The sequence below is a fragment of the Bidens hawaiensis genome, unplaced genomic scaffold, assembly GCF_021521415.1.
Source record: "Bidens hawaiensis isolate Kalapana, Puna unplaced genomic scaffold, B.hawaiensis_p1.1 tig00009970_1, whole genome shotgun sequence".
NCBI classification, from domain to species: Eukaryota; Viridiplantae; Streptophyta; class Magnoliopsida; order Asterales; family Asteraceae; genus Bidens; species Bidens hawaiensis.
Genome location: NW_027491757.1, coordinates 580,534 through 591,447, shown reverse-complemented (window position 1 = coordinate 591,447; position 10,914 = coordinate 580,534). Strand labels below are relative to the sequence as shown.

Genomic DNA, 10,914 nt, shown 5'->3' with positions numbered 1-10,914 from the left:
TACATTAAGAATACAAGTATAAAATAATCCGAAATTGACAAATGTCACACTAGATTTCCAACGAACTTTGCATGAAAAACCTTGACAACAAAACACATGATTTTGAATGAAATAAAATTTAACAAAATATGTACGAACATAATAAAAATTTAAAATCTTTTTGGCATTTTCATATATTTTAAAAATAATGAAAATATATACATAACATTTAGAAGTTGAAACTAAAATAAAACAAAATCAAAATAAACAATAAAAGATAGGAGTAAAGATAAAATTAATATTATATATCAATAATATTTACAGAATTTTCTAATGATTTTAATATTTTTGTAAGAAAGATCACAACATGGAATCATATTGATTTGCAAAGCCCTAGATCGCGTTTCCATTTTGATATTATTATGTAACAATTTCATCACCGACTGTAGATATTGTCCGTTTGTTTAACTTGACAAGTGTTTTGATGCCAAAGTGATACGTTTAAAGTACAATTAGGCACGGTGCTTATGTGGTCCCCACTTAATCAGACATGTTACTTATTCCATCATATCTCGAGTTTACTTTGTGTTAACATATTACCTCAACTTGACTTAAACCTTTCTTATTTGATCACAGTACTCTTATTAACATATTTGACACTTTGTACTTTGTACACTCGACATTTTGTGCTTTGCACACTTGACTCGATCTAGAAAAGTTAAAATAAAGCAGAAGATTCAGGGCCTTAACAATCAGATCTTGTATGACTACAAACAGAGAAAGTCCAAGGCTTGAATAAAAATAAATGAAGAAATAAAGCAGAAGTTAAAATTCCTAGGACTGAATCATTTTCGACTCTTTTTCTTGATTTTTCTTTTTCTTTTCTGTTTTTCTTTTTCTTTTCTTGACTCTTTTTCTTTTCTTTTCTTTTCTTTTCTTTTCTTGACTCAAGAAAAATTAAAAGTTGACATGAATTTCATAAGACGACTGTGATCAGGTAAAGAGAGGCTTAGGTATGACATGTATATTTACATTTCTGCCTTCGTGAATATGACTTCGCAGAATCATGCAACCGCTTCATAAACGTATATCCACTAGTACCGGCAGGAATTTAGGTTTATATCACCCAACACTTACTTGTTTGTCAAGCCTATCTACACATCTGTGAGTGATTTTGTAAACTTTTGATCTACTCTTTTCATGCGCTAGGATCATTACATACCGATGTACTATCATTTTCCAAGGGTCGGATCAATTTCTCAAAATTTTAAAAGTTTTAAAACATCCTACTCCTTCTAAACAGGAGCTCCCTCTAAACGGGACAATTCCTTTTAAAATATCTGACTCCCTCTAAGCAGGAGCTCCCTCTAAACGGGACAATACCTTTTAGATTTTCTTAACAGTAATATACAATCTTTTTGGTAAATCAAATGATTTGTTTTTGCTTTTTCTTAAAATAGATTTAAAATCTTTTTGTTGAGTTATAGATAACTCATTTTCTCCCTCTAAAATTGTGACATATTTGAAAAATATTTACAATTTTAAAACAAAAGGATAGATAGGTTGTTTTAAGCAAAATTGATCATGCCGAGCGATTCGACCAGAAATTCAAACCAGGCATGATCGATGGCTTTAGTGAAAAGGTCAGCAAAGTTGTTGTCAGATAGACTATCTTAAGCATGCATTATCACATTGTATAACAAAGTTGAAGAGATTCAAACCGAGATCCAACAGCTGATGCTGGATCCATCACTTGAGAGAACCAGTTGGACGAGGTTGGTTTGAGAAACGCTCGAAAAGTTGTTGTTGAACCATTTAAACAAGGCTTCCCTTCCATGAAGTTTGTCCTCCCATGTCGCTTATGAAAGCCTCGATTCCGCCATCAAATGGTTTAGCATCAAATAGCAAGGGTTCGTCTCCCATCATATGCCGGGTGCAATCTCTATCTAAGTACCTAATACTATTGATAGTCCTCCTTGATTGACCCTGCATGCACTAAGCGTTCAAATAGACATGGGTTCCCGGGATACTTTTGTCCCGGGAAGGTCAACCGTAAATCGACCAAAATTGATTTTATTTCCTGAAAACCATTTATTTCTTGGTGGAGCCTCACTTGATGAAGAACAGTCCTTAGGAATCCAAGCAAAAACTTGTTCCTTGGTTTTGTCAATTTTGGACTTTTCTTTTCTTGATTTTGAAACTATTTTTGGTGAATCCTCAGACTTTACAGTCTTAGGATCCTTTTTGATTTTATCCTTCTTGGTTTTCCAAAAAGGCTTTTTTTTGTGTTTTACTTTATTTACTTTGGATCTCACATCCATTTCACTGGGTTCACTATCAGCTTGATCAGTCCTTGAATCAGGGCTACTAAAAGCTCCTTTTGGGGACTGACTAAGCCGCCTTGAATATCAAGCTGTTGCTTGAACCAGTGCTTGCAACGTCTTGCAAGGTGAGAAGAGTGACCACACACAAAACAACACTTTCTCCTAGGAGTGCCATAGAACTCATCTGAACTATAATGTGGTAGGTGCAATGGGAAAGGTGATCCTTGGACAGGAACATGATTATAAAACACATTTGTGTAATATGGATCAACAAAATTTTGTTGATAATGACCATAGTAGTTGTTGTCACAGAAGTTGTATGGCTGAGGATCTCTTAATTGATTGGTTGTTTAAGAAAATGATCGTTTATTTGGTGGAACATATTTACACGAAGTACTTGTCTTTTCATTTTCAAAAACTTTGCTTTTACTTGAATTATACTCAGTCTCACAACTTGATGATGAACAACTTGATATGTTCACCTCAACAGGTCTACTTTTGTTGACACATTTTTCAACAAAAGTTTCATCACAAACGGTTTCATAATCTGAGTCAGAAGAAGAACATTCATTTTCATTGCAAACGTTTGTACAACTATCATCACTTGAATTTTCACAAAATACATAATTTGACCCTGACTTTAAACTTCCCAACATGGATTCACAAACTTTATTACAAACTGGATTGTTAATAGTTTTGGTTAGATCCACACATGATTCAAAACGTGGTTCTAACTTTCTTTCTAGCTTACAACCCAGGTTAACCGTCCCACATTCACCACCATTTACATCACCTGCTACACAAGACACATTGATGTCAGATTTATCAGATGATGAGACTGGAGCAGCAGTTTGAGAGGCAGCAGGAACAAATTTCACAGGCTTTGGTATTCTACCAACCCCGTATTCCATTTCCTCGTCTTGAAAAGTATTATAGCTAAAGTGGGGCAAGCTAGTGTAATTATCATTCATCGGTGGAGGTACCGTTGAATAATCATATCCTAGCGCTGCTTTAACTTTAGTACTTATCTGGGCTCCAATAAGATCATCCAATTTCTCAGATGATGCTTCAAATCTTTCAACTTTCTTTTCCTTTTCCCTTTTGTCAGAAGCATCAAGTTTCAAATTCTCAATTTCCTCTTTTAATTCAGAAATTATATTTTTATAATAGATAACATCATGCTCCTTTATAAATATCTTAAATTTAAGATTTGCCACATCATCATAGTGAGTTTTAATCTTTTCAACGTAGATCTTGTCAGCTTTTACATATTCAATATTAAACTGACGAAGTTTTGCATTTTCTTTCAAAACTTCATCTTGATGATATATATAGTATGTGACTTTGTTGATGCATGCTTGAGAACAAAGATTGTGATTTACCTCATCAGCTGGTGATGTGTCGGAAATGATAGGACATGCATGACTGCTTTCACCTGCAGCACTTGTCCCAACTTTATTACGTGTCTCAACTTTATTTTCTTTGGACTGATTGTTTCTTTGGAGCCTATCTTCCATTATTTCAAAAGACTTGAGGTTAGAAGCCAACTCTGAGAGTGTCATGGTATACAGGTCTGTGGTTCTTTTTATGGTAACCACATTGATATTCCATGTATAAAGTAGTGAGTTCAACAGCTTCATGTTGATCTCAAACAAACCATTGATGATACCGACACTTCTCATTTTAGTGACGAGTGACTCAAATCTGCTGATGAGAGAGGCAACCGATTCTCCTTTAATATATGCAAACATGTCGAATTCTCCTTTTAACATTGTCTTTTGGCTTTCTCCCATATCCAGGTTTCCTCCAAGTTTAGGTTCATACGACATTTTTTTTTTAACTTGATAGGATTTTTTTTTTTGAGAAAGAGAAAAAAAAATGAAGATTTTTTTTTTGCTACAGTACCGAGTTGCTACGACATTTTTTTTTTAATTTTTTTTAACTTGATAGGATTTTATTTTATTTTATTATTTTTTTTGAGAAAGAGAAAAAAATTAAGGTTTTTTTTTTTTTGCTACAGTGCCAAGTCGCTACAGTGCATGCGAAACCCTTTTTTCGCATGAGTTGCTACAGTACCGAGTTGCTACAGTGCATGCGAAATCTTTTTTTCCCGCGCGAATTGGCTACAGTACCCGATGAGAAAATGCTACAGTACCTCGGCGATGCGACTGCTACAGTACCTCGGCGATGCGACTGCTACAGTACCGCGATTGCTACAGTACCTCGGCGATGCGACTGCTACAGTATCCCCGATGCGATTTTTTTTTTAGAATATAACACCCAAACTTCCAAAAAGTCAAAAAAAACTTTAGTCTAAAAATCAATAAATCGGCCTAAATCTGAATTTTAAGCCGAATCTGAGCTCAGACACAAAGAAACCTAAAACACTAAAAACTTAGATTTGGTGATTTTCGTGTGTTTCTAAGGTGTAAGGGACTCCAAAAGAGATGAGTACACGAAATCAACCTCAAATCCAAAAAAACTAAGATCAAAACCCGAAAACCACAAAAAGTAGAGCCGAAAGCTCTAATACCACTTGTAGGTCCTCTAGATGGATCTCAAGACTTGACTCGGATCAATCCGTGTTGTTGGTTTGCGGAAATCACCAACGACACTCGGATCTCGGATCTTAGTTTTGTTTAGTTTATTTTCTAGAAGATGAGAAGATAGAGAGAAAACTTTATTTCCAAAGTGGGTTTTGAAGTTGTGAAAGAGTTATGAAGACATGGGTAAAGTGCCCTTTATATAGGGTCCCAATTTCTCCAAACTTTACATAATAAACCAACAAAATAAACGTACCGAATACGTACTACACCGACTAAAGCAAAATAAAACGACATATACAATCCTAAAAACAATATATAATTTTGGCCCTACAAAGAGTGGCGTAGATTTTACGTATTTGACACCTATTTTAAGTAGGCACGTACCCTAAACCTTCTCTGACTATTATTTCATGCATACCATCAACTGAATTGCCGTTACTTTGATTTCATGTTTAAAGGAACGCTTGACATGTATACATCAAGTACCAACATAATCCCTGCGGATTTGGTCCACCACTCTCTATATCGACCACCTCTTGTTGCTCAAGCGAAGAAGGTGTCTCAAATTCGCATCGTGTCAATAAATTAGGCGCCACGACGGCATAACAATCCCATCCATCAACATATGCCACCATCTTGGGCCGGCTTCGAGAATTTATAAAAAAAAATTGGGCTGAAGACGAAAAATATTTTGGGCCTTAAGTAAAAGAAGTATTTTGTTGGGTTTAAACAATTTAATTTTTAAATGGACTTACTTTGTTATGATTTTGGTTGTATAAAAAACTTTTGTATAAAAAAAGCTTAAACATATCTTAAATGAGACTCGAACCCAGTATAAAAATAGCTTAAACATGTCTTAAATAAGTCTAGAACCCACAAGCTTTTTGTTAGGAGTCATACCCCATTACCACTAGACCAAGCTAGTTATGTAATTGAGTTTAAACATCAAATATACATATCATTTTTCATAAAAATACATATAATTTAAAAAAAAACAAATTTTAGACCTAACAGGGTGTCAGGTCGTCGACCACCCAACATTGGGAGAATGACATGAGACAATAACTCTGATCTTCACATGTATTCAACTCCTAAAGAGAAAGAAAGTCATAATAAATGAACATTATATATCGCTTAAGTGGAGACGAATTATTCTATAGCGTTATTAATAGTACTTTCGGGGAAAGTCCGAAGCCTAAGCAACCACTTTGTTACTTGATCATCTTCTTATGCTATTACTTTTGCTTATTAAAGGGTCCATAGCCTAACAATAGCAAGGTGTTTGGTAAATTGTTATTTAATTAATTACAATGGATGTTCTATATGTAGTTCAATAATGAGACCACTAAGGTAGTTTAATAATAAGAATCTTTCATAATTCAAACACTTGTATTATTATCTATTTTTATTTGGTTACTTGTATAATTAACTATTGATTTAGAATCTTGATTGCTAGCTTTCCCTAGGCAAGCTCATACCAACTACACAAAGGTTGACCTTGCTACTTGGCATGTTTGCATATACGTCGGTTCAAAACGACACATAACATTGTCATCTTTGTTTCACACGTCGCGTTTCACATAGATGGCACGCCAATTACACAAAAAAAAACATAACAAACATAAAACATTCAACACTCCAAAATATTCATACCTCCATCTTATCGTTTAACCATTAACAAAGGAACTGAACCACTATGTATACACCAATGTGGTTTAAAACTTAAAAGAACAGCCCAGTTGACTGACTATTGATGGAATTTGAAACCTAGCAACTTACACAGATTATAACATTCTTACTTAGATTTCACTAATTCTCACCTGCTGCCACAGCACTCATGCTGCTCGGTCCACCATTGATGATCGAGTCCTTGCTCACATTGTAAGGAGCCGAAGCCATCACTCTGCATAATCAAACATTAATAAGTTTTAGTAATCACATTTTTCGTCATTTCCACTAACCGATGTTAAACTTCTAATAAGTTTTTAAAAAATAAACTTGTTTTTTATTCTTTATTTTTCTATCTTTTTACGTTCATCCTTTTTACTTGATTAAGTTATTCAACTCGCTTGATTAAAAGAACAAGTAAAAAAAGAATTTGACTGTTGAAGAGTGTGAAAGGACTAAAATACCCTTGATGAATCATACCTCTCCTTTCGCTTCTGAAGGAACCGAGCCAAAGATGCTTTACGGGCTTGAGGAACAGCTGCATACGACAAATTAATCATCAATGTCAACTTCCATTTAATGAAACAAAATCCTATAAATACCAAAAAAATATAAAATTAACTTAAAAAACATGTTACCAGATTGCATGACTTGTTCAAGTGAATTGATAACTCTTGGAGTATCCACTTTGCTAGCGAGACCCACTGAGTCTTTAACTGATTTAGCACCTTCATCTTTGTTAGTGGGTCCCACGGGGTGGGATGACACGGACATCGGGCTCGAGATGGCTGAGCAAGGTTGAGCATTAATAGGTTGGGCCATGTAAACCAAGTCTCCAACGGGTGGTCTTGAAATGGGGATCGCGGCTTGAACCCTGGGTTGAGGTGTGCTTGCAGATGCACCATTTCCCGCCAAGAACATTATAGCTTGAGCCTGTGTAAATAATAATATAGTCATGACAATCACCAAGACTCAAGATTTGACTGGTCAATTTCAAGATATTGTACCTTCTCGGGGGAGATATCGTCATACACGTTCACCATTCCACCATAAAAGATGGTTAGTTGAGCAGGAGCACAAGAAGGCTTGGAATTAAACCTTTAATTGGAAAAAAAAAACAACTTAATAAATAATCATAATATTTTAAACCTGATTAGAATTTTAGTAGTCTGATAACTAAATGTCATACGTTATGCAAATTCTCATATTTAAACAGTTAATTGATATAATGACAAAATTCTCATATTTAAACACATAAACAAGCCGACTCGAGCCTGACTTCACAAGCTCGAGCTCAAATCCAGCTTGTAAAAATAAGCGAACCAAGCCTGAACCCGTCCTGGCTCAGCTCGGCTTGTTTACAACGTATAATGACCTAAAAGGCACTTTTCTGAAAAAAATTTACCCGCGAAAGTGAACGTCATTCAAATTAGGTTAAAAAATGAAATAAAACTATAAAAGAACACAAATTCCATACCATGGCTCGGTGGTTCCAGCAAGAAATGACCCAATGGGTGGAACCGTAACACCATGCTGCTTAACGGGTGCACCACCAAACTGAGGCCTGTAATAAGGATGGCTCACGGAAATAGGAATCGCTTGCTTAGCATCGTTGATAACTTGCACAGAAAACGGACTCTGTTGCATGGGATTATAAGTAGCCATTGAAAAATGAGTTCCACCTTGTCTACTAATCTATATAGTAAAATAAATAGTAACACAATTAATATTTCGGTTCTAAGATACAGACTTCTATTTACTTGTTATTTTTCCATTTTGAGTCAAATTTAACAATTATGAAACTTGGTTATAATTTAGTGAATAAAGAATCTTCTACTTCAACTTAATTGAAACAAAATTATCACTAAAGTAGCAACCAAGATTCATGTATTGCCTCACTTAACCCTAAATTTTAAACATTTACAAAAAAGTTTACATATATTACAAAAACCCTAATTGAAGAAAACTATGCATCAGATACAAAATCAGATAATAATAATAATAATAATAATAATAATAAAACAGACCTGAACTTCACCGGCTTGACGATCTGCACCTGATAATTAACAAATCGACAAAATTAGTTTCGATTATTCATAGTTTTCATCAAAAAAACTTAAAAACAAAACAAGATCTTGTACCTGACAGAGGCCAGTTGACTGCAGAGCTCTTCGAAAACACTACATATAATCAAAATCCCAAAATTAGATCAAACAGCTACTTATTTAAACCCTAAATATTACTAAACTTAAACAGAGTATTAAAGAAAGATAATTAATCTGTACAAATATTAGAGTAAACAGCTTCAACTTGAACCCTAATTGCCAAAACTAAAACAGATTATTAAAAAAAGACAATTAAATTGTACATGAATTAGATTAAACAGCTACAAAATTGAGCCCTAAATCCCTAATTACCAAAACTAAACAGATTACTGAAAGAAGGATAATTAATTTGTACGAAAACTAGATCACAAAACTACATATTTAAGCCATATTTACCAAAACTAGACAAATTATTAAAGAAAGATAACTAATTTTGTACAAAAGAATGAACCCTAATTACCAAAACTAAACAGATTATCAAAAAAATATAACTGTATGTATACTAAAAAATTAGACACAAAAGCTACAAATTAAACCCTAATTACCAAAACTAAACAGATTATTACTAAAAAAAGATAATTAATCAGTACAAAAATTAGATGGCACAACTACATATTCTAATTACCAATTCTAAAAAGATTATTAAATAAAAATTATTAATTTGTACAAAAAACTGAACCTAAATAACCAAAACTAAAAAGATTATTGAAAAAAAAACCTTAATCTACAACCATAGCAGTTCAAATGAGGTAAAAATGAAAGCTTTAATCTAAAGCAACTTCAACTCAACACATACAATGAACCCTAATACCCAAAATTGAGAAAATGAACCTGATTCCTTTGACCCATCAACTGCTTCTTCCTTGACAACCACCACCGAATCCTTCGAACTCAAACCCATGAAATCTCGCTCCATCTTCAATTCCAATTCGCCCAATTTCAATTCCACAAAAACCCCCAAATTTCACCAGCGAATCAAACCCTAATTGATTGAAATCAGTTCTAGAGAGAGAATAGAATAGAGATGAAACAGAGTATGTGATTTATACAATTTATAATAATATTAATATTATTATTTGGGTTTAATATGATTTATTAAATGTGATCTGAGCGGTTGATTTTGAGCCGGTGACAAGCACGTGCAGACTTAGCTGGCTGCAATAGCGAGATGAGGACGAATGATAGGGTGACACGTTTTGATGAAATTTACTCGTGGCCTAAATGTGACGTGTGCGGTCACGTGGAATCGTCGGATATTTATCGAACTACTCGCCTTTGTTTTTAACACGAGGGTTGTGAGGCGGTGGGGTGGAGTGGGGTGTTATTATTATTTAATGTTGTTTGACGAAAATGCCCTTGGGTTGTGAGTAAACTACTAGACTAGCCTTTGGATTTTTTCTTTTTAAGGTATATAGGTATTAATCTCAAATATCGTTTTTTGTCACTGCCGGTCCCAATTAATGTATTGGCTACTGACTGTCATAACTTTTAACGTATTTGTTCCTAATGGTCCACGACTAACAGAATCCTAACGTCATTAGTTTCAGGTCGTCGAAAAAACATTTTTTGTCGAAAAAGTCAAATTTGTTGTGGGAAAACACCGTTTGAACACCGCAACCACCACCAGTTAACTCACCGCCAACCAACTACCACCACTTAAGCACCAGCAGTCAATTTCGGCCATGGTTCTAGGGTTTCCGACGACCCCTTTAATAGGGGCTTTTACTAGAAAAAAGATTCCTAAATGTCCAATACAAACTTACCAAGATGTTTGGGACGAAAATGTTGAGTTTTTGGGAAAAAATTTGAGTTTTACGGCAAAAAAAACGTTTTTCAGCGACCTGAAACTAATGACGTTAGAATTTCGTTAGTCGCGGACAATTATGGACAAATACATTAAAAGTTGGGACCGTCAGCAGCCAATTCGTTAGTTGGGACCGATAGTGACCAAAAGACGATAGTTGTGACTAATAAAAACCAATATACCTTTTTTCATTTAAGTAAATGGAAAATCCTCGTTTGGTTGTGTAGGGTTTATGGAAGACGAAGGAAAGAACGACGTATATGAAAATGGATTTGGAAATTAAGTGTAACATCCTAGGCGAATCTTTGCATAGGTCGTGGAGACGAGAGATTCTTGATTCATAAGTAAATGTCACGGCTCTTAAATCACCAACACGTTTTTATTATAATGCTAGTGAGCGAGAGGAGGGCTCCACAGTTATGTGTGTTTATGTGAAAGCAGTATTAGGATGGGTGACCTCTTGAAGTCTTCACCGGAGCAACCAAAAA

At 34.6% G+C, this 10,914-nt stretch overlaps 1 protein-coding gene across 1 annotated transcript; it reads right to left on the bottom strand.

Annotated features, from left to right (window-relative positions):
* Positions 1–6,471: 6,471 nt before the first annotated feature.
* On the bottom strand, positions 6,472–9,635 carry LOC143533993 (protein TIFY 6B-like). Its single transcript, XM_077028609.1, has 8 exons — positions 9,454–9,635; positions 8,659–8,697; positions 8,545–8,573; positions 7,995–8,212; positions 7,525–7,615; positions 7,156–7,450; positions 6,998–7,055; positions 6,472–6,752 (listed from the first exon to the last, which is right to left on the bottom strand). The coding sequence occupies exons 1-8, from the start codon at positions 9,536–9,538 to the stop codon at positions 6,659–6,661; spliced, it is 909 nt and encodes a 302-aa protein (XP_076884724.1). The 5' UTR covers positions 9,539–9,635; the 3' UTR covers positions 6,472–6,658.
* Positions 9,636–10,914: the final 1,279 nt, after the last annotated feature.